Source organism: Toxorhynchites rutilus, chromosome 3 (genome assembly GCF_029784135.1).
Source record: "Toxorhynchites rutilus septentrionalis strain SRP chromosome 3, ASM2978413v1, whole genome shotgun sequence".
NCBI classification, from domain to species: domain Eukaryota; kingdom Metazoa; phylum Arthropoda; class Insecta; order Diptera; family Culicidae; genus Toxorhynchites; species Toxorhynchites rutilus.
The window spans coordinates 248905486-248930020 of NC_073746.1; the positions used below are offsets into that span (position 1 = coordinate 248905486).

General features: G+C 38.1%; 4 protein-coding genes across 4 annotated transcripts in view; 1 reads left to right on the top strand and 3 right to left on the bottom strand.

Annotated features, from left to right (window-relative positions):
• LOC129776702 (COMM domain-containing protein 4) overlaps positions 1–552 on the top strand; it is a 59982-nt gene extending 59430 nt beyond the window's left edge. The window contains exon 3 of the mRNA XM_055782498.1: positions 40–552. Coding sequence (XP_055638473.1) covers positions 40–507 — 468 coding nt within the window. The 3' untranslated portion in view covers positions 508–552. The remainder of the gene's footprint in view (positions 1–39) is intronic.
• Positions 489–13159, bottom strand: LOC129776703 (uncharacterized). The gene is made up of 4 exons (XM_055782499.1): positions 12998–13159; positions 12724–12930; positions 888–977; positions 489–822 (listed from the first exon to the last, which is right to left on the bottom strand). Exons 1-4 carry the CDS (start codon positions 13067–13069, stop codon positions 673–675), a joined length of 519 nt encoding a protein of 172 aa, XP_055638474.1. The 5' UTR covers positions 13070–13159; the 3' UTR covers positions 489–672.
• Positions 13160–13173: 14 nt separating this feature from the next.
• Positions 13174–14296, bottom strand: LOC129776704 (uncharacterized). Its single transcript, XM_055782501.1, has 4 exons — positions 14125–14296; positions 13854–14063; positions 13504–13593; positions 13174–13432 (listed from the first exon to the last, which is right to left on the bottom strand). Exons 1-4 carry the CDS (start codon positions 14149–14151, stop codon positions 13313–13315), a joined length of 447 nt encoding a protein of 148 aa, XP_055638476.1. The 5' UTR covers positions 14152–14296; the 3' UTR covers positions 13174–13312.
• Positions 14297–22351: 8055 nt separating this feature from the next.
• Positions 22352–23910, bottom strand: LOC129779365 (uncharacterized). The gene is made up of 4 exons (XM_055786783.1): positions 23650–23910; positions 23385–23585; positions 23179–23265; positions 22352–22570 (listed from the first exon to the last, which is right to left on the bottom strand). Exons 1-4 carry the CDS (start codon positions 23713–23715, stop codon positions 22430–22432), a joined length of 495 nt encoding a protein of 164 aa, XP_055642758.1. The 5' UTR covers positions 23716–23910; the 3' UTR covers positions 22352–22429.
• Between the last annotated feature and the right edge of the window lie 625 nt (positions 23911–24535).

Here is a 24535-nt window from a genome sequence, read left to right on the forward strand (position 1 = left end):
GCACAATCACAGCTAATTCTCGTTTCATGTCTATTATAGGAAAATCATATCCGGAAGATCTTCGGAATCACCAAAGGTTCGATGGATACTCCGAAGGCTGCCTTCGCCTGCATTCGTTTCCTTCTGGTAAGTGCAGCTCGTTTCAATACAGATAGTGCAGTGTTGGGCATTGAACTGCAACAGCTGGGTTTACCTAGAGAACACACCACGGTTATGTGCCAAGTTCTAGATAGCTATGTCCGTCAGATCCGAACAAAATTGCACCAATCTAGTCTGACAATTAACGAACTGAGAAGTATTACAAGCAACATCCCTAATAATACAATTGATTGTGTGCAAATCCGGTTAGATATCAAGAATGAAATTGTAAACGGAGTTCCCAGGCAAATCACTCACGAAGTTAACATCAATCGTACCGACATTCCTGTGTTGTTAAAAGAACTAAAAATTGTTAGGAGCATCATGAACGGTTATGATTATGGATCTAATTGTAGTGAGGAAAAATAATTGTTTTATTCATTCGCAGTTTTTTATAAATAAAATTGTGATACAGCATGTTTTTTTCAGTAAACAATTTCTTATTACCGAACATCCTACGAGCTATAAAACACAGTCAAAAGGCTTTTCCCAACTTATCACACATGATTGGACCAGGTTATCTGCCGAATTGTATCATTCCCGAAATGGATCCATCGTGTGATTCACTTTTTTATAGATGCGCTTGAGATAGAGACAGAGTACATGATTGGCCCAGGTTCCAAATTCAATGTAGTATTTCAAACTGCGACGATAAAAATCTAATTTCAGCAATCCCGCTTTCATCTAGAATAGACACATGTGGAAAGTATTATCAAACATCGAGGGATCATTGAGAAATCGAACCATACCTCACAATAGCGTATACCATTTAATCGGGCAGGAGTATGGTGCACGGTATAGTAATGTTTGTAGAGCTGGGAGGATTTCTCGAACATAATCTGAAATTAGACATACTTCAATAGTTAGTAATTTGTGGCTGTGTTTAAAAAAAGCAATTGATACTTTCAATTCAATTCTTTGTTTTAGAGAGGCTTTAAACTTTGCAGTTCATTCGCCGCTAATTGATACTTTGTTGGATGGATTCACTTTTCGGGGCGTCAAGGCGTAAATCTCAAATGAGGAGCATTTTACTCAAAATCATCCTAAAATTTAACCGACATAGTAAGCATCCGCGGTGCGGATTATTCGCGAAAGCAAGTTCCATAGTAATTCTATAGAGCTTTCCAAAATTTGTCAGTGATACGTAGGCACTTGTTCTTCTGTTTTGGTCATAGTTTTCATATTATCTGGCCACTGGTGCAGACGACCTTGCAGATGGAAAGTTTAATGTTTTCTGTATTGATAAGACATAGTTTTCATGCTGAAATACCTTTATTTCGTGTTTACACCTCATTTTTAGTCGTATATCGCGTTATCCGCGATTTTCGCTATTCGAGGTGACCTAGCCAGACTATTTCGTGGATAATCGTGGTTCTACTGTAGATTGAACTACTGTAAAAATTTAATTTTATTTTGATAACTATATCCGATTCACCAATCAATCTAAAGTATGGCCATAATTATCGACTCACTCTTGAGTGAACCGGCGTCTCTCTTACTAGAGGATTTTACCATCTGCTACGGTCATCGACAGTTTACATCGACATCGGGTGCAGAAGAGGCCTGCATCTGACGCCTTGTATAGAGGAATACCATATTATCGTGCTGAAACCATTCGGCTTCGAGAAGGAACACTCAACCGTTCACCAACTTAACTCTCCTCAACAACACGGCTGTGGTTTTGTTAGACGTTGAAAAAGCTATCGCATGACGGATTGATTCAAGCAAACATCCCAGGATGCATAACGCGGATACTTAGAGACTATCTCGATAACCGGACATTCAGAGATCCCCTTGCTGATGCCTCTTCGGAAATCGAACCTATCTCAGCCGATGTTTCACAAGACAGCTTGCAGAGACTGAGACAGAGACTTGCTGACAGCCGATTCCGGTCTGGAACTTTAAGCTGACGACAGTACCATAATTGTGATTGGTCGGAAGCCTAAAGACTACCGTTTGGGACTCCAGCGAGGTGGATCGGCATTCGCAGACCGAAAGATCAAAGCCAGCGAAGGCAAAACACAAGCCATCCTCTTCCTGCATCATCCGTTTCCAAAACTACTTCGACCAGTCGGTTACTTTATCCAGGTTAATGGCCGGCCCGTGAACGTGAAGATTGAACATTTTAAATGTCTGGTATTTGTATATGGGACCAACTCTACTACTCACTGATACGCGGACGTTGGAGCGAGGCTGTCGCCTGGGTAGACCTCGAAGCAAACAGCTGATAGCTGGTGGTTTTTCTAAAGGGTGTGTCACATCAAATTGCATCACGGAAAAAACGCTTTAGAAATTCGCCCAGTAGACCCCTTTTGAAAATTTTAGACAGTAAAATAAAAACTATTAAACAACTTTTGGCATTTTCTTTTTATTCATACTTCGAGCCCAAGCCCGTATGTTGTAGTTTTTTTTTAACAGAAATCCATTTTCTCTTGAAGTCCGCCTCCGATTTGACAACTTTTGGGTTCTTCCGGAGGGTCTGCTTCATAATCGCCCAATATTTCTCTATTGGGCGAAGCTCCGGCGCGTTGGGCGGGTTCATTACCTTTGGCACGAAGGTGACCCCGTTGGCTTCGTACCACTCCAACACGTCCTTTGAATAGTGGCACGTAGCGAAATCCGGTCAGAAGATGGTCGGGCCCTCGTGCTGCTTCAATAGTGGTAGTAAGCGCTTCTGTAGGCACTCCTTAAGGTAAACCTGCCCGTTTACCGTGCCGGTCATCACGAAGGGGAGCAGATCGCTTGCCACACCATGTACTTTTTGGCAAACTTGGATAGTTTCTGCTTGCGAATCTCCTCCGGAACGATTAATTTGTCCTCTGCGGAAAAGAACAACAGGCCCGGCAGCTGACGAAAGTCCGCTTTGACGTAGGTTTCGTCGTCCATTACCAGGCAATGCGGCTTCGTCAGCATTTCGGTGTACAGCTTCCGGGCTCGCGTCTTCCCCACCATGTTTTGTCTTTCGTCGCGGTTGGGAGCCTTCTGAACCTTGTATGTACGCAGGCCCTCCCGCTGCTTGGTCCGCTGGACGAATGAACTTGACAAATTCAGCTTATTGGCGACATCCCGGACCGAACTTCTCGGATCACGTCTAAACTGCTTAACTACGCGCTTGTGATCTTTTTCACTGACGGAGCATCCATTTTTGCCGTTTTTCACCTTCCGGTCGATGGTTAGGTTCTCGAAGTATCGTTTTAGTACTCTGCTGACCGTGGATTGGACGATTCCCAGCATCTTACCGATGTCCCGATGTGACAACTCCGGATTCTCGAAATGGGTGCACAGGATTAATTCACGACGCTCTTTTTCGTTCGACGACATTTTTCCAAATTTACGAAAAATTGACAGTGAAGCATGGTCAACGTGATCTATACACACTTATCTGATTATAAGCGAAAACTGAAGATATAATTTCTAAAAATTAAATTTCTACAGCGTTTTTTCCGTGATGCAATTTGATGTGACACACCCTTTAGTATGCACGATTTCATGACAATGTTCGCATCATTGGAAGGTCTTTGAGAAATGTTACTGGTTATATCGACGGTTTCTACTTCAAAAAAGGGGGCACTAAATATGTTATTGACCATTTATAGACGGAGCCGCCCGACTATATCTAAAAAAAAAATAGGAATTCGAAAATACTCAGGTCGCAAGTTTTTGTAATAAAAACTAAATCTTCATTCAAACGACTTTTTCTTAAAATCCAACAAAGACAGTTTCTAATTTCATTGAGAGGCAAATTGACTTCTTTGATTGTTACCCCTATGCGTATCTTATCATTTAGGATGATAGACGCACTAGACTTGAGCGGCTATACCGTTTTGTCTCGAATTCCGAACACTTAAGCTTTGTTGGCCATTAACATTACTCAAAATGGTACTTTTTCGCGAAATTAATCGGTCTGCATAGTTCGAGAACTAAACACTAATCAAGCAAATGGGACCAAATTTGGCAAATGGACTACCAAACTACCAGTTTTCACAAAAATCTTAGAAATACTATATCGATTTGGCATGGAATGGCTGTAAAGCAGTTCCGATCAGACAAAGATATTATGGAATTCTTCAAACGCTCTATAATCTGTTCTTCGACATCTAACTCCTATATTTTCTAATTCCGCTGCAACATCATTTTAAACAATTCCTGGTGAGCCTTTAATTAACTTTGAAATATTACATTTTTTTTTTGAAATATAAACCTTTTTTTAAACTGTATATAAAGGAACTCAAAATTGTATATAATCGAGTCTGTATATAACCGAGTCTGACATGTTACTTAAGGAACCCGGTTCTGTTATTGTGGTATTAATTATAAACCTGGCTATGAAAATAAAGCTGATTTACCGGCCTATTTGGAATGGTATTACTTCGTCATTGTTATTCAACCGAGGACTATTCACATCGATATGCTAAATTCGAAACACATCCATATTACCAGTATCGAACATTCACTCATATTTCGGAATCCGGTTTTACCTTCGTTTTACCTTTACCTTCGCGAACATGTCGACCGATTAATTGTTGGCACAGCCCACGACATCGTACATATAATATAAATAAAAATCCATTGAGCGAAGTGTGTTCATAATGAATGAACATTGCGGGGTCTCGTTGTTTAATGTTTTTGCAATATTTGTCCTTTTCCTTCGGAATGGCTGGTGGATTTTTCGTCAAAGATTTTTTTAATTCAATAATTCATTGTTTTCAATCAAAAAGACTTCTAGCTCGCCGGCGAAGCGCCTGGCTTTAGATCAATTAGGTTGATTGCGCATGTGTGTTCGAAAGTTCGATGAAGTGGACGGTGCGTCGTCTGTCGTTTAACAACGTTAATAAATTCGTTCTGTTTAAAAAACGAACAACGGTTAAATTATTTGAATATTGCCCGTTCAAAAAAACCAAAATCGTGATTAAAAATAGGGGATGTTGGTTAAAATTTAGTGTTACATGTGTTGTTTGTTTGATGCCAAATGTAAGAAAAAAATGTATTCAAAACAAAGATTTTTTTTTGTGCATAGGACAACCCTAATCGGTACCCTAGCGGTATCATATATGAAGGGCTTAGAATGAAAGAGGTGTAAGTGACTCGATCGAGTTCTCTTCATCAACTTTTTCTTTAGTCAATAACTAACCTGCAAAAACGTTTGAGTTTGTGATAGAATCCGATCGATGAGGTTCTCACCTATCTTCCACATTGTCAAATACAGCTGGGAATGTCTGGGAATGCGGGCGCTACACGATTTGTCCAACGTTTCACTCGAATGTTGGACTCAAACATTTGGCTCGATGAATCGACAAATGTTGTGACGAATGTGCTGCTACACGGTGAAGTGAATGTTCGATTCAATGCACTCGGTCCAAACATTCGGCGAGTATTTGGAACGAATGTTTATTGTTTTTATTTACCATCAAAAACGTTAGAAAACTGGATGACGATGCGAGTATTGAAATTGCTGCCGTAGCAATTGTACTGATATCGGGCTGTAAATTAAAAATGCTTGAAATCAACATTATTAAACTGCAATATTTTGCCGAATATTTTGAATTTTGTGAACCAATTTCATAGTTCCTTCATCTAAAGCTTGTAAACAAACCAATCTGTCAAAGATAGATTCGGACGAATCGTGTAGCGGTGTATCGAATGGCATCGAGTGCCGAATCAACGAATAACAAAAATCCTTTGACTCGTGCCACTCGCGTTGGAAGGTAATCCACAACGAACGGATTACCTTCCAACGCGAATATTCGACGCTCGACATTGGAGGTTCGTAGCTCGTCAGTCGACTACACGATGCGTCGAATAATCGAGCGTCCAGCATTCGAGGGTGTTCGTAGCATCGTGTAGCGCTGGCTTAAGCTAAGTTATGACCAAAAGAGAGAGAGTCGATGTAGAGAAATCGATGATGTCACCTACACCCTTTTCATTTTGGGCCCCTCATATAGTTTACGACTTATTCACATGCCTACCAGGTTTTTTGTCTATAATTTCATCAAAATCTTGAGCCGTTTCGGGGGAGTTCAACCACAACACCGTGACCATCTCCTTTTTAAGGTGGTTTAAAAAATTACTATGCCAAAAATGACTTTTTCCAAAAATTTGTAACTTTTGAACTACTGATGATCGATATATCAAATTGAATCCAATTAGGGGAAGAGGGGGCATAGTGGTCACCCTAAGGAATATGCCCATTTCCAGCGCCCACATACCGATTTAAATCCCGTTTTTCGAAGAATATTATAGTTCAACTCATTGTTTTTCAAGATAGCAAACGGCTTTCACTATAAAAATTCTAATTGGAAAAAAAGGTGAAAAATCTAACTTTTTTTTTGCTTGGAGGTAAAGTGGTCACCCGCATATATCAAGCTAAATGGGATAGATTTATGCGATTTTTTCGTCCAAATTTGTTCAAATCATATTTGTTATAGTAGGTACATGTATGAAATAAGCTTGGCCTACTCAGCTAGTGTCTCAATTTAAATTTTCTCTTGCATACAAAAACGTAGTGAGAAACACATAACGTTCCGCATAATGAGGGTTGGTTTAGTAGGAGTGGCATATGTATCCAGGGTCAAAGCCACAAAAGGATCTTCTTCAAGAGCAGAATGTGATGAGGTATATCAGCTTTAGTAAACAGAACATTGTAAGTTGTTATTCACCTATGACCATTTCGCCCTCAAATATCAAAGTACTGTCTATGCTAATTAATCGTTGAGATTAAACAAAATATCTGTTCACCTCTCCTAGAATATGTGAATAGTCGTCCAAACTGATGATTTGCCCAACATATCAGATTGAATAAACTAAATTTCACGAGAAATTCCTTAGATACCATGCGCACAGAACTACGGCCGAATGGCTATCGAGAGAGATTTCTGTTTTTATTTGTATTTTGATATGCGACAGCTCTACTGAAGTACAGGGTGACTCATAATCCATTAAATTCTTCAAACATAAGGTGACTATCAATACGGCATCTATAGTCAATAGTTATACTAGCAAACGAGCAGATGACCACTTAGCCCCCCATGACCAATTTTCCCCCACTACCCCTAGCTGGTCTTTTTAAAAAATACTACAGTTACAGAAAATTTAAATTTTGTTTCCATTATTGTATTGTATTTGTTTTTTATGGTTGTCATGATCTTGGGACCAACGACGCTATATTTTTTATTGAAAGCTGAGGTTTTTTTTTTCACATAACAAATTCAAAAATCAGAGATGTGTTATTTTTCGTTTTCAAGTTATTATTTTTCAAATTCAAACAATGGTTAAAAAAATCATTTTTCTCCTTCATCCCAAAAATGACTTTTTTCAAAAATCCATAGCATTCGAACTATTGTACCGATTCAGATGACTGACATACCAAAAAACAAGCACAAAGCCTTTGAAAAAATATCACACCAGCGAATAAATTGGATTCCAATTGCATAGATCCAGTATAGTCGTATAGAAATATTGAACGAAGACTAAATCATGTTAACTTTGAATGAACATATCTTAAAAATGAAAAAGAATATATCTCTGATTTTTGAATATGTTGTGTAAAAATTCTCAGCTTTCAAGAAAAAATATGAAAAAATAGGGACCTTGGTCCCTCGACCATGTAAACTATAAAAAAAAACAAAAAAAGTTATTTGTGGAAAAAAGTGAAAAAAAAAATTCGGACCACCCTAAAATGAAAATGGTCACCCTAACGAAAAACTAAAAAAAATACGAGTCTGATCAATTGCGATATAGAACAAATCTACCACTTTTCACGGAAATCTGAGAACCACTACATATATCGGTTTGGCATGGAATGGCTATATAGATAGACTGTATCGATACCTGTAGATGATGTTAAAATGAAGCCTATACCACAAAGAATGTCAGGGTTTTCATTATCCAATTATTTATAACATTAAAGTTCAGTAATTTCACATTTAAAAATGTAGTTCGGAACTTGAATCATGCGTCGAAATTTTATTCAAATTGGTGGACTTTGAAAATCTTGTAAACTACTGTAAATCACGAAAAAGGCAATTTTATTTATATGTTTGGAAACATTTGAATACCTGATTTCCCACAGGTGCGCTGAGCTAGAACATCCAAAAAAGTGGACAAACCAACACCATTTATCCTACTAGAAAAATGAGTATAATGAGATGGTTTTATTCGACATGAGTTCACAGAATTATAAAAGATTCCTTTCAGTTTTGAAACAAAATTTCAAAAAATTATTCCGTAGATAAGATTGATAGTCTCTTGTAATCATGCAATCTCATGCAACCGCATCCGTGTTATCAAAAAGCCAGATTAAGTGTGATTCACATACAAAGTAAAGTCAACGTGAAGGAAAGTGAGAGAAAATATTCTCGCATGTAAATCTTATATTAAATCTTATTTACATGCTTAATCATCGTTAATTAACGTCCAGTGATATTTTTCGAACAAAAGTTTATGTTACTTCGTATTTGAATCTCCCTTATTTTAGCCAAAACTTACATCTTGGATATAATTGAGTGGAATTTTTCTTACTCTTTAGCGTTGACGTGGAAATGATTTTTGATCCATAAAAAGATGATATTTATGATCTCTTGATACTACTGGAATACTTTTAAACATTCTTGTAGAAATATTCCACATGGAAGCTGGCAATTCAATCGAAGACTGAATAAATTATGCTATTGCAAACATGCTTCAACAGACATGGAACGGAGTTAGTTCTTCAGTTGTTTTTTCCTTGTTTTGATTGATTGAAGGAATATTGAAATGAGTTGGCTATCGCCAAAATTTGTTCGTATCGTAAGACTTATTTGATGGGGTAGTTGTTTTGTGATGGATCGTTGAACCGTCACGCAGCTCTGTTGGGGGTGCTGCGGATAATTAATTACACTTCGGCGTGATTTCTAATTTTGGTACAATCAGATTTGTATCCGCTTTTTTGTGTAAGTTTGTATTGACTTTAGAAAATTATCTTTTTTTGTATTTGCACCAGCCTCGTATTTTTTTTTGAATAAGTGAGAATTGTGGGAAGGCTTCTGAAAAAAATAGAACAGTGTGGGGTAAATATGTTTTATCAAAATCAAGCGTGCTTGGTTTGCTTGTTTGCTGGTTTGTTTTTGGTAAGTTCTGTATTGGAAACGGAAATGAAACATATTGGGAAATTATGGGAGGTCAACCCACAAAAAAGAAAACCTAAAGTGAAACAAACAAATTTGTACTAAAAAGTTTACCATGATAGCTTGTTCAATTGTTCTATGTGATTGATTTAATGGTTTGATAAGCTCCATGTCTCCTAGAACGAAGGGTGATGCCAACACAATTTCACTTGGCAGATGGCGTTCAATACATTCAACTCTAATTATAACAACTCTGGCATCACTTAAAAGTAATTCCTACAATATCTAAAAGGAGAATTCTGTCTAAGGAATATAAATAAAGTCCGAAGCCTTTATGGGACTCAAGTGTAATAGTTTTTTTTACAAATAGACAAAATGTGCCAAAGTAAGAAGCTTATCTTTCACAACAATCAATACGGAAACAATGATGTATCACTTTATTGTCGTAAAATAGTTATCATCTCTATAACTTATATATAAAATTCTCATGTCACGATGTTCGTGGTCAAACTCTTCCGAAACGGCTCGACCGATTTTAATGATATTATACTCAAAAAACTTGGTAGGCATGAGAATAGGTCGTAAACTATATATGATACCGCTAAGATACCTATTACTTTATAGTTGATACCGATTAGGGTGGTCCCATGCAAATAAAATCTGAATAACTTTGTTTTCGTATTTTTATTGCATAAATTTGGCTTGAAAAAAAAACTTATAACCATATCTGACCAATTTTCACCCTCATTTCCTTTTTTTATCGCGATATATGTATTTGATTGATATTCGTGATAAAAAATTTTTTCGCGATATATGTAAATAATTGATTCGTCGTTCGTTTTTCAAACAGGACGAATTTATTTACGTTGTTTAATGCCAGATGGCACTTCGTCCTCTTCATCGAATTTAACCCTACACATACGCAAGTAACCTCAATTCGACAAAAACTAGGAATATCGCCGGCGAGCTGGAAACCTTTTTGGATGAACACAATGAATTATTGAAATTATTCTAATCACACTCATGCTCGGAATGCAAAATAACTGTCACTCTATTGTCGTCAATCCTGATAAAAAAAAACGATTGAAGAGCACGTGTGTAGATCCAATGCGCCACAGTTACTTTAATTATTAGGAACATCATTACTCATTTTGAATTAATATTTTAATATTATGTGGTTGGAGGAGACGAAACAAACAAAAGAGTGCCCTCGATGGATTCTTATGTGTGTCGTTTGATGAATTGATGCAGTCAGGACAACGTCATTCTAGGATGTCTTGAGCTGTGTCAATAATCCATGGTCAACATATTCGCAAAAATAGAGAGCGAACGACTGCGATTCCTATGAGACAATCAACAGAAGCGGTTCGAGGAATGATAGCGAGACGCTATCACTAGTAACACCTACATAGCCTTTGTTCAAACGACAGCACGTGTGTTCAAACAAAAGAAATGCTTTAATGGGCTCTATTGCAAAAATTACACGTATTTCGTCCAACATGTTGCTGGATGCATACAAGATTTATAGAAGAATCGTTAAGTTCGGACTGTTTTCTAAGTATTTAAACAACATCAAGTAATGCTTTTCATCCAAATTTAAGTAATTTAAAATTATTTTCGTGTCTGCTAATCTGATACAGATTAAATTGCTCCACGAATACGGATTACTTATTTTGAAGTTTATTTTGCGCCGAGGCAAGGTTGCTACATTTCATAGCACGAATGATCAGATTTCTGAATGCAAAATGCGAATCCTGAGATCCGATCGATCCGGTCCATTTCTCTGTACATCATAGATTTCATCTCCATCTCCACATCACACTCAGGTTCGGGAAGTTCCCATGGTCCAATGCAATACACGGTCAAATCTTCACGTATCTGCTCGATATCCACGTGGAATCTATCCTTCATCGATCATAATCAATTAATTTTATGGATCGTTGAAACATTTGAATGTGTGTGAATGTATGTACATGTATTGCAATACATTAGTTATTTTTTATTCAACAGTCAAAATATTCACTAGAAGTAATTTATATGGCAGAACAACGTTTGCCGGGTCAGCTAGTATATATATAAAAATGTTCTGTTCGTTTGTGTACGCGTCAAAAACTCAAAAAGTACGGAACCGATTGAGCTCAAAGTTGAACACAATAAACAATCCACTTCAAGGAGTGTTGTTACGGCATAAAAATTGGAAAATTGGAAGAAAGATGTTTTTATATATGACCAGAGCACGTTTCTGAAATTAAGCTTCTAATGAAAATCGACTATTCAGTAATGAATATTTGTTCTATGTGAAGGAAACATCTTTTTTCCATGTATCATGAACTGAATCGAAGTGATTCAAAATTTATCGGTTCCCCTCATCTATCTCTCTCTCTCTCTCTCTCTCTCTCTCTCTCTCTATATATATATATATATATATATATATATATATATATATATATATATATATATATATATATATATATATATATATATATATATATATATATATATATATATATATATATATATATATATATATATATATATATATATATATATATATATATATATATATACATATATATCTATCTATATATATAAAAATGGAGTGATGTCTGTCTGTCTGTCTGTCTGTCTGATTCTTATAGACTCGGAAACTACTGAACCGATCGACATGAAAATTGGTATGTAGGGGTTTTTGGGGCCGGGGAAGGTTTTCGTTATATTTTGAGACCCCTCCCCCCTCTCTGAGGGGGGCTGCCATACAAATGAAACACAAATTTCTGCATTACTCGAGAATTAATCAAGCAAATGAAACCAAATTTGGCATGTGGAGGTTTTAGGATGCAATAAATGTTTCTATGGTGTTAAGATACTCCTTCCCCCTCTTAGAGGGGGCTGCCGTACAAATGAAACACAAATTTTTGCATTACCCGAGAATTAATCATGCAAATTAAACCAAATTAGGCATATGGAAACTTTAGGGTGCAATGAATGTTTCTATGGTGGTTAGATACCCCCCCCCCTCTCTTAGGGGTGGCTGCCTTACAAATAAAACACAAATTTCTGCATTACTCGAGAATTAATCAAGTAAATGGGCGGGACGAAGTTTGCCGGGTTAGCTAGTATATATATATATATATATATATATATATATATATATATAAGTTTTCTGTTCGTTTGTGTGCGCGTAAACACTCGAAAAGTACGGAACCGACTGAGCTCAAACTATGATACAATATACAAAACAACCAAACACATCTAGGATTGTTATTACAACTTAAAAAATGGAAAATTCAACTCAATCTTGCAACCTCAATGGGCCACAGCAAAGCGTGGCAGGGTACAGTTAGTATCTAATAAAAATTCAATACTACATGGGATCAAGTCTCCGCATTTTGTCACAATAAAAAATAAGAAAAGAATATTTTCCAACAATGTTTTGTTTTACGATCTATAAATGCCTCTGAAACCGAAGTAACATGCTACTTACATCACAACATTTGATTTCCACCGTTGGTAACGTAATAGGCCGGAGATATTCCGTTGAAACAGTGGTGTATTTATACAGTAATTCGGTGAGCAACTCTTCAATCTCCCATAAAAGCATTAGAAATTCCTTGTCACACAAATCCCACGTTTCGATGATGCTGTCATAATGTTCCAGAAAGTATTTCGTTTCGATGATGAAATTGTATACCTAGATAAGTGAACGCTTTTATTGTTGATTGTCACTCCGTGAAGCCGCATCGAATAGAAATACCAACCAGTTTCCAGTTGGCGACATCCTCTGGCGTTTTCGCACTACGCAAATACTTGACCGTGTCCTCCAAAATCATTTTACTCAATGGTACTCTCAACCCAAGATTGGGTTTAAGTTATCCTCTAACTACCAGTAATGTGACAAATGATTTCGAGCATACGGAATTGGTGGTCATCACGAGACAAAGCGTTTTATTTTTGCCATATAATTAATTTATTTTTCAGAGCGAGCAAGCTTGACGAACATTTCAATACATTCATTCTATCTCATTCATACAATTCTCAGAGATCCTATAGCGCAAAGGTATCCAATGTAATCATTATTTTTTTAGAATCTTCTTCAGATAAAGACACAAATAGCGATCGGCTACCGTTCCGTACTGCAAGTATCCGTTAACCCTTCGATTGAAGAAAGCGAGTTTCACCAAAGCCGATTTAAGCTACAAAGACAACAATTGTTTTTACCAGAAATCGTAAATAATAGAGATTGGATAGACGAATTCATCATTACCTCACAATTGTTGGTTTCCTGAAAGGCCGAGTTTCGGTGGCGACAGGAATGATGATGCCGCCGCAAATCTGCAACACTGTGGAACTCTTGCTGTCGATGTTCCGAGAATAAAAACAACAAACAATGTTATCATTGATTCGATTGGCGTTCTATAATTAACACCACCCACGAGTTCGATTGGCAATGCATTCAGGAAGGCGAAAATACCATTCGCTCGAGAGCTTTGAGACTATGGTCTAAATATACATTTCGTATCTTTCAAGATCAAGTTCGGTTTTTTTTTCGTACTGCCAAAGGCGATTGAAGGAAAGGATCTGCTATTTTTTCCGCCACGGCGCATCGAAACTTACCCCACAACATTTCAGGTTGAAGAAATGTTCGTGTTTCCGCGCACCTACACCATCCAGCGAAAGTGTGGTAAACCTCGATATCAACTGAATAATATTTTCATGAATTTCAATCAGATAGTGCAGGAAGAAATTTCCCGACAAATCCCAATGGCTGATGATCGAGTCGTACTCGTCCAAAAAATATTTCGTTTCAGAGATGAATTTTTCAACCTGCAAGATCAATCACATTGTTATGTAATCAGTATCACTTTCATTCTATCCTATCACTCACATCTTTGTTATCGATGATTTGCTGCATGGTTCACCTCGTTCAGATTCTTTTTTTTCGGCGCGGGAAATCTTCTCAAATCACTGGAATGTTCCGCTGGATGTCGTTTTGGCCGTGTCAGAGCCGAGCGAAAGCTAGATCCGAACTGCGCTAGTCGCGAATTTTCACCCTTCGAGGTAGACATCAGCCGCGGAACGCTGTGAACGATTTCGGCATTTCCAATAACGGATGTGAACGGATGAAGGACACCTTTTCCTTCGACCAACGCGCTTTCCGAGTGTTCGGCGGAGGGAAGCGTGGGGACAGTTTTACGCGTTATCACAACTAGAGAAGCGATGTGTTTGATTATTCTTGCGAAAGCATTAATGTTAATATTTGAACTAATTCGTTCATTTTCCCCAAATCTACACATAGTGAGACATGTTACACACGAAACACGAAATAATTTGAAAAGATTTTCAGAAGTGCCTAAAGCCTAGATCATTCAGGGACACTTCCGTATGCGTGTATATCTTCAACCATTCTTTCAATCGAAACACTTTGTAAGGATACAAAGGTTACAAAGGTAACGATATTATATTTCATGAAAAAAATGAAAATTCACTTTATCGTTGATATTACTGATCAGCCTTCGCATACCTTCTTCGGCCTTGGTCAGCCGTTTCCACTGGGATTGGGGGATTTTTATAAAAAAGATCGATCTTAAGGAATAGAATTTCTAAATTGCGTAGGGATAGGTTGACCAAACGTACCGTTTTGAAAGGGACTGTACAGTTTTTTCGACCATTGATTGTCCCGTCGTTTTATCAATTTGTACTGTATTTCGGGTACAGAGAAAAACGTATTCATTCGTCATTATTTTCAATATTTTTCTTCGAATGAAATTCTGATTGGAACATGGAGTTAAATTTTGCTCAGTATATTCGCAGATAGAGAGTTTTTCTGTCGATTGTTCGTTCATGGAGAACAATCGGAGCAGTTTTTGTGATTTCGTTGGTGAACATCACGAAAAATTCACGACATCACATCACGAAACACTTTATTCCTCTCACTTGGACTTTCCATCAAGAGGATTCTTAGTTTTTTTTTATATTTTAGCTCTCTATTTTCTTTCACAAGAAAAATGCCTTGTTGTACTACGCGACTTATTTGAAATCCCGTGCCTCAAATCCTGGTTGTTTTTCACCAGAGATAGTTTAGTGATCTTTCAAACATACATTGGTCTTGTTAAAACACTGAAGTTGGATTATTTTATTAGAATTCTTCTACATAAAAGAGAGTATTTTTGACTGATGAGATGCAAACTGTAAGCTTCTTCGGTTTTACAACAGATGACGTAACTTGATTATTATTCCAGTGAATTAAATTTCTAGACATTCGTTGGGACGCTACTGTCATTGCGCGTCTTTTTCAGTATATGTCAAAAAGTTTAAGCGTAAACAACAAAGTTTTTTACCACTTCGAATATGTCGAATTTCGTTCCAACGAAAGTGTTTTTGCGGGGACTGTTACTTCATTAGTTCAATATGAATTGAAGCCACGATACGTCGAACGCCGTTTCTCACTTGCGAACAATTGCTCAAACGGCATAAAAGAAAGGTTTTTTTTTTGCATCGAATCGTTACTGGCGATGAAAAGTGATTCCATTGCGACAATTCCAAACGTCGGGCGACCTATGGATACCCTGGCCATGCATCAACATCAACGGCCGCGCGGGATATTCACGACCAGAAGGTTACGCTGTCTATTTGGTGGGACCAGCTGGGTGTGATGTACTATGAGGTGCTAAAACCAAAGGAACCATTACGGAGGACCTCTACCGACGACCGAAGGAAAAACGGCCACAATACGAGCAAAGACACGATAAAGTTATTTTGCAGCATGACAATGCTCGGCCGCATGTCGCGAACCGGTCAAAACATATTTGGAAAAGCTTAAATGGAATGTCCTCTCCCACCAGACATTGCTCCGTCCGATTACTACCTTTTTCGATCGATGCAACATGGCCTGGTTGACCAGCACTTCTCTAATTTTTTCGTGGTTCGATTCGTGGTTAGCCGACAAACCGGCCGATTATTTCCGCAAAGGGATCCGTGAATTTCCAGAAATATGGGAAAAAGTTGTGACTAGCGATGGGCAATACTTTGAATATAAAATTTGTAACCATTTTTGCAGAATAAAGTATTATTTTTGGAAAAAAAAGAAGAAACTTACCGGTACTTCTACTACGATTTCTACGATTTGGATATCGGAAAAGTCACGACTCAATGTTGAAAACAATCAAAGTCATGATAATTATCCAACAGAACTTTGATCTGGAATGTGAGAAATTTTATGTACTCCTCTAGACAAACTGAATGCAACCACTGGGAATTTTGCAACATTGTCATCACTGTGTGCTGGGTCGATTACACAAAAGCCAAGAGTGGCGTTTATCCGTTGGATGGTAACAAAATCAAAACTCGTTGGCCGCTGCTACCGCTATCCGCTGCTGACAATGATATTCTTGGATATGCTGGAACGGTGGCCTTAACTCCTTCGAGGTTAGAAAATGAAGAATGTTGCAATTGCAAATTTATTTGATGGGACTGGCGGTAGAATCAGGAGGGAAGGGGCTTACGATTCAATGTTTCGCTTGTATTCAAATCATATTCCGCTGTTACTCTGGCTGCTCCTTTGGGTCGGAACCATTTGAGAAGCACAAATTGGACCGACCGAAACGTGGCACGTTTGAATAATGCTTGACATATATAATTATTCAATTGTTTAGCTAAAAAAAATCAAATGTTATTCATTGTGATAAATGCGTAGAAATATTGATGTAAACACCTTTGCGATCTATTAAGAAAGGCTCGAGTTATAAACATTCGAAATCTTTCCTTTTTTTGTAGTCAAACTATGTAGACCAATACATTCTTCATACTTCCCTCATGAAGTCCTGCCAGACGTAGTCCTACGTCAAAATATGATACCATAATTTTTTTTGCTTACAAGTCCCGTTTTTATTCCTGAACTATTTGGTCAGTCTACGCAGGCATCGATATACTTATAAAATCGGTTCCAAAAACTCTTTTCTTCATACAGGGAATAAAAATTTCAGATTTCTTTTCAAACATCAAAAGCATTGGGTTTTGTTCAGCTTTCATAGCCACAAAAAAACTTTAAAGTCCAGAAAACATATATTTTTCAAGGGATTCATCTTGTGCCGTCATGGAATAATTTAATTAAATAAATTAATTGGAAAGGCACTACAGGGGAACTTCGATATAACGTACATTTCGTTTTCAAAACTGTACGTTGTATTGAATTGTACGTCATATCGTAGCATAATAAAGAATCTAGGAACATAGTTTATATTACTTTATTGTGTTGCTGTTTGAGTAAGGTTACTAAATAATGATGAAATAGTTCAACTAGAAGATGAAGCCAACCTTTTTCATGATGTTTTCCTTCATACTGTTCACAGAAGTTTGATTCATTAAGTATCCGGAATTAACAAACTAGCTGCATCTCGGGATTGATTAAAGGTACAAAACATATTGCTATATCAAAATACAGATAATTGATTGTTCTTTCAAAAATATTAGAAAATTATTCCGTCACAGTTTTGATGAACTTTGTATTTTTCTTCAGATACCTCCTTATCAGTCATTTTATTTCACGATCTTTTCATATCTGCAGCATTCCTAGTTACTTTGGCACCATTCTTCGATTCCGTTTGATAATTGGTCAATATTTTTCGATTGGGTGATTGGGGGCAATTGGGAGGATTGAGGTCTTTTTCAATGTAATCGATCCCATTGTCACGGTACCACTAAAGCACCGCTCGAATGTAGTGGCAGCTTGCCAAATCTGGCCAAAGCTTCACCGGATGTTTCTGCAGGCATTCTCTCCCATACTTTTTCGAGTCCATTGTCATGTTTGTGACGAGAACCTTGGTTTTCTGTCCACAGCAGCAAATCTCTTGCCAAACCGAAAACTTCGTGGCAAATTTATCAGCGAAAACGAACTTAAATTTGCTCTGAACGTCTCCTCTAGCAGTGGTCTTATTGAATTTCAGGCTAGTGAGCTGTCCAAAATCCATCTTCACTTACGTTTCGTCATCCATCAGCATGTATCCTTCGTATTTCGTCAAAAACTTGTTGTACATTTTCCGAGCGCGTCTTTCGGCCACCAGATTTTGATTCAGTGTCCAGTTTGGTTGCTTACATGCACATAAATTTCGATAACCTTCTCATATATGGATTCTCTGGATGGTAGTTTGATTAGAGTTGTGTTTGTGGCGATATCGTAGTCCGAAAGTCCCGGGTTTGCGAGCGGGTTTGTAATTATCTCAATACCTTCAACTTCAGCTTCCGATCGTATGTTCCACTAAAACGCGTCCTCTGATCCAACGGAACAATAGTTGGACGTTCGCGAAAACGCTCCAGCACATCATACACTGTCGATTTAGCCGCTTCCAACCATTTCGCGATTTTAGTATCTGACCACGCAAGATTTTTTAATTGGGTGCCCAAAATCAATTTCTTCTCTTGGAATCCATCCTGCACAATCATTTCAAAACAAAAAGGATCAACTGAAGCTTTCACCATCGGAAGCTACAGTTTTCCAACAATTTGCTGTTAGAAAACTTAAGATACGCCTACTACAGTGATTCCTAATTTCAACTGAATCAAATCTTAAAGGTGGATAGATAAAATGACTTCTTGCACCTTTATTCTTTCACAGAAGTGTTCAATCCATATTGCACAGCATGCAATGTCAAAATGCAAATTTCATATGAATGTCCCGATTATGGACTATGGTTTCAGACATGAGGCAATAATCACCTTATAGACAATGCATAATGTACTGATAGATTGTTTTTATGGGATTTCCAATGCTCTCATTGAAATTCGGGAACCTATGCCCAGGCCACCAAATGACATTTGTTGAACCTGTGAGATTGACATGAAACTCTCAGTACCTTTTCCGAAAAGATTTTTACACATTGAAAATACGTTATATCGAAGTTCCCCTGTATTAAAAATTCAACAATTGATATCTAGCCCATAAAAGCCAATCTTGCCATACTCCTTTTCTATTGGACGGAACTGGAGGCAAACCCTGGTTTTGATATTCTTTTAGAACAAAAAGTCAGCAGTCGGCTATTTCATTCCCGACTCCAACCGATTCGTGCTTTACAAAAGATGATTTTTCAAGATGTTCCTTTTTTCCATTTCAAAGTATATTTATTTATTACAATAATCAACAGGCAGAATCTATGCCCTAATGATATTTAAGTTGGTTAATATTCTCTTAAAGTTACGTTTAATAGCTACCCTACATAAATTGAAATCAAAGCCCTCTGCAACTCTGTTGAACATTCTGAGCAGACCGGATATCCTACCGTAGGTCGCGTAATTTGTTCGCCGGACCGGTATACGCAGCAAATTTTGGTTCCGCAGACTTCTTGGAGGCACCTGTAGTTGGAATGAACGGAGCAACACTCTGTTTTCGACGTCAGGACATCAGACACTAGCATAGCACGGGCGACATTGCGGCGACATCTGCAGCTTCGAAATTTTTTGAGATGATCGTAAAGGATGCGGTATTCTTCCACGTTAAACATTATATATCGCCAGCACAGCACGGTTTTATGCCCGGGCGCTCTGTGACAACAAACTTGTTGGAATTTACCTCTACGTGCATCAATCAGTTGGAGAACAAGGTTCAGGTTGATGAAGTGTATACTGACATGAAAGCCGCGTTTGATTGCATCGACCATCAGATTCTACTTGGAAAAATGCGTCGCCTGGGTGCTTCAGACCGTTTTGTTTCGTGGTTGTCGTCGTATCTTTCCGGGAGATCACTTCGAGTGAAGCTTGGAAGCCATCTTTCAATACCGTTCACCGCCGCTTCCGGAGTTCCTCAAGGCAGTAACTTGGGACCTCTATTGTTTGCCATTTTTTACAATGACGTCACCACATTTTTGAAACCAGGTTGTGTTCTCATCTACGCAGATGACTTGAAAATTTTCCTCACCGTTAAATGCATTGAGGATTGCCGTCAGTTACAAAGCTTGCTCAACAGCTTCTGGGTGTGGTGTCAATTGAACAAAATGACAGTAAGCATTGCCAAATGTGTTATCATGACATTTCATCGCAAGAAGGAACCAATATCCTTTGACTACTCTCTGGAAAACCATGTGCTGGCCCGTGTCAATCAGGTGAACGACCTCGGTGTGATACTGGATCCGAAGCTTACTTTCAGCATACATCGCTCGACGTTAGCTTCCAAGGCCTACCGTCAACTTGGATTCATCTTGAGGATCTCCCGAGAATTCACGGATCCTTATTGTTTGAAGGCGCTATATTGTTGTGTGCGCCCTATTTTGGAAAATGCTTCTGTAGTGTGGATGCCCTATCAACTATCGTGGATCCTACGTATTGAACGAGTACAGAAAATGTTTATTCGTCGTGCTCTCAGCTCCCTGCCATGGCGCTGTCCTCAGAATCTTCCGCCTTATCCTGACAGATGTCTCTTGCTAGGGTTGGATACTCTTGAGCGAAGACGGAAACATCAACAATGTACGCTCGTCGCCAAGATACTCAACGATGAAATTGACTCACCCGTGCTGCTTTCCCGCATCAATATGCGTGCGCCATCCAGAGTTCTTCGCTCAACAAGCCTTTTACAGCCCGCGACACACCGTTCTAGTTTTGGTCAAAATGAACCCGTAACGGGAATGATTCGTGCTTTCTCGATAGTAGAACATCTGTTCGAGTTTGGAGAGTCATCTACCAGATTTCGTCAAAGGATTGGACGCATTCATGTTTTTTAATGTTTTGTTTTGTTTTTAATGTTTGAATTTTAAAATTTGTTTTTTATGTTTATATCCATTAAGACATTTGTCAGATGAACAAAGAAATAAATAATAATAATAATAATAATAATAATTAACACAAAAAAACAGCTAAGGTGTCTAAATTGATTAGAAGGCATCTACTATCATAGCTGGGTAGCCGAAAAGGATCCCTCCACGGCAAGCGTCGAAGAGCGCACAAACCTGCGCTGTACAGCTTCAATTCTGTCGACACCATTTTGGTAGTAAGGACTCCAAACTTGACAGCCGTACTCAAGAGTCGAACGTACCAGCGAGCAGTACAAAGACTTCAAGCAATATATGTCATTGAAATCTTTACCGATTCGAAACAAAAAGCCCAGACTTCTGGAAGCTTTGCCAACAATATATGAAATGTGCTGCTGGAACAGTTCTGCCCTTGCGTAGTGTATGACAACTCTCCCTCAAGAGCGAAACTTCTGATGGATTGTGAAGATCCTGTTTTGTGACCATCAGGCCTGTATTATGTACCTTCGGCATCGATTGACAAAGACCTGAAGCTTCTTCTTATTTTCCACTGGTTCACCACTGTACTGACGCAGGCACTGAAGACGGTTTTTACCGAGGTATTGGAGGCTGGTTACTTGCTGGAACTCGAAGTAGCTGCTCGAAAGGCGTTCATTTAGGAACCGCGGCTCAACTAAGAACCGAGGTTCATTCAAGAACCGTGGTTCGTTCAAGAGCCGTGGCTCATTTTGTAAAGAACCGTGGATCGTACGCTCGTTCTGACGGACCACTTCAAATGAGCAGCTCGTGAGCGTTCGCCCATCTCTAGTAACGGGTAGCGGTAGCAGCAGATGATGCAAAATTGCCTGTGGCTGCATTCAGTTTGTCTAGAAGAGTGCATTGGCAAAATAAGGACAACAAAACAAGAATGAATCCATTGGAGATTTTCAGGGCCACTCAATCCTTCACTAAAGAGTTATTTTGATACAATTCGATGCATTCTAAAGTAATATCCAAAATAATTTAAAAAAATATCATTTGTTTCCCGGGGGAGAGCCTGTCTGAATTTAGAAGGGTTATCGAGCTTTTTGGCGGTGCTTGACATTCAGATCGATCTTTCAATTTTCGTAAATTCGTGCATCGAATGAAGGCACGTACGCTTGGAATATCCACCCTATTCGTCAAATCTGGTTTACTCGCCTTTCATTTGTCCCCAATACAAAAAAATAATCTGTGTGGGAAGCGAAAAGTCACTTAAGGAAGTCTGTTAGTGATATAGCATTCAATATTTTCTTAAAATGAATACATTCATTTTGTATCAAATACACATCTTAACAATAGATCTACCACAGTTTTTTTTCGGACAAATGAAAGCAATATTTTTAGATGTTTTTTTGTTCATTTACTTTTTTTTCTTAAGCGTATATTTATGTTGTTAAGACACCTCGTCACATAATTTTTTTTTGCTATTTTCTTTGATTAAAATTTTAGAGTGTTTGATATTTTTTTAAGAACTCTTTTCAAATTGGTCAGCAATTCTAGATTGTATTCTCGACCGAAGTTTATATACTCATCCAACCGATGCCTCATGTGGTCCAGCTTTGCCAGTGATGATTTGAGCTGAAAATGAAAAAAAAACATATTATCGAAGTTGGTTCAAATATATAATTTTACTATAAATATTTTGGAAAACTGTGAAAATCTGTTCAGCGGATTACATTCCGCCAGAATTTATTTATATCAAACAGAACTAAGAATAGAAGAGTAATTTTTCAGTAATTATTAGGAACTTAATTGAAATTCTCTCTGAGTTTTCGTGAAAAATATAGAAATAATGTGATTGAATGTATTGTTCATCTACCACTACATTTTCGCATCTTACTAACAGTTTGAATTCCATGTCGAAAAAACGACACGCCTCTTTGGGCTGTCCAAGGATATCTTCATAAGAATTGCAGCGCTGTTCAGCTAGATTACAACGGTTAATTGAAAACTCGTTATTTAAGCGGAACTCCGGCCGCCACAACGTAGTATTATTTGCGTCATTATTCAGTTGAGATTTCTTTTGTCAAATAACACACCTTGAATGTATTATGAGTGGCAAGCTCTAGAAAACTCGTGACCACAGCACAAGTCGGTAGAAATTTCTTTGACGAAAAACCCCCAAACAGAACGACAATCGAATCCGAACCTCCTGCGTGATAAATGTGGTTTCACAGAATACTCACCTCTAAAGTATTAGTGTATCGGACGAAAGGATCATTGTGTACAGCGCGATAATGTCTTCGCAAGTCCCCAGCGTCGTCAAAGGCAAGCTTCAATAGAATGATATTTTGAGTTTGTTTTATCTGGTTCTGATAACATACTTTATTTTTCAATGCACTAGTTGAGTTAGCAAAAGTTAACGCATCCATTATAATACACTCCCACTCACCCCACAGCAAAACAACTCTTTGTCTGCTCTCCAACTTCCATCGTCATATGGCGCTGCTTGAAATTTAGCCAACAGATGTTTCACCTTCATTCGAATCTCCCGCAAATAACTATGGAAAACACCCCGATACAAATCTTTGTGCAGGATTATTTGTTCATATTCTTCTAGGAAATGTTTTACGACGTCAATGATTTTATCCAACTGCAATTACGCATTTCATACATGGATTAATCTTTCCCCGGAATAAGTCGTGTAGCGTACTTACATTTTTATATTTATGACTGTAATTGTACAAAGGAAATCGAATGTAAACCGTCGTTGGGACCACCATTTCACTGCTGTCTGTTTCCGCCACTCGGATAGTTGAAAACGATATTGTGTTCGATGGTTACAGCGGACTGTTTTTGAGTGAGCAACAAAAATAAATCAACAGACTACATGCAACAGGACCGGGAACTCATAGTTAGCTAATCATTACATTGTAGATCAACCAGAGCGAATTGCACGTCGGAACGATCAAATGAAACCGTTGAAGTGAACAAATGACAGAAGTTGAATTGAGTTATCACTTGACGGCAGATAGTTGGTAAAACCTTTGTACTAGGTTCTTCTTCTTCTTTAATGGCACTAACGTTCCTAGAGGAACTTCGCCGTCTCAACGTAGTATTACTTGCGTCATTTTTATTAGTACTTAGTTGAGATTTCTATGCCAAATGACACGCCTTGCAATGCATTCTGAGTGGCAAGCTCTAGAATACGCGTGATCACAGTGCAAGTCGGAGGAAATTTCTTTGACGAAAAATTCCCCCAACCAGAACGGGAATCGAACCCGAACATCCGGCATGTTAGTTATGACGCTAACCACTCGGCCACGGGAGCACACGACTAGATGTGCAAGTTGAAATTGTCCGGTCTATGTTTCAGATGTTACTATCAGGGTTTTATGCATTCCTTCGATTTGACATACCTATATGTCATTTTTTTTCGCGTTGACATAACATTTTGAAGTTTGTTATGTACCTAGAGGTATTAAAATCTGGAGGAAAGATAAATACAGATATCTACCGACAGCAAATGATAAATTTAAACTTTGCATTGATGGAGAAAATACCGCAATGGACCGGAAAACACAATAAAGTGATATTGCAGCA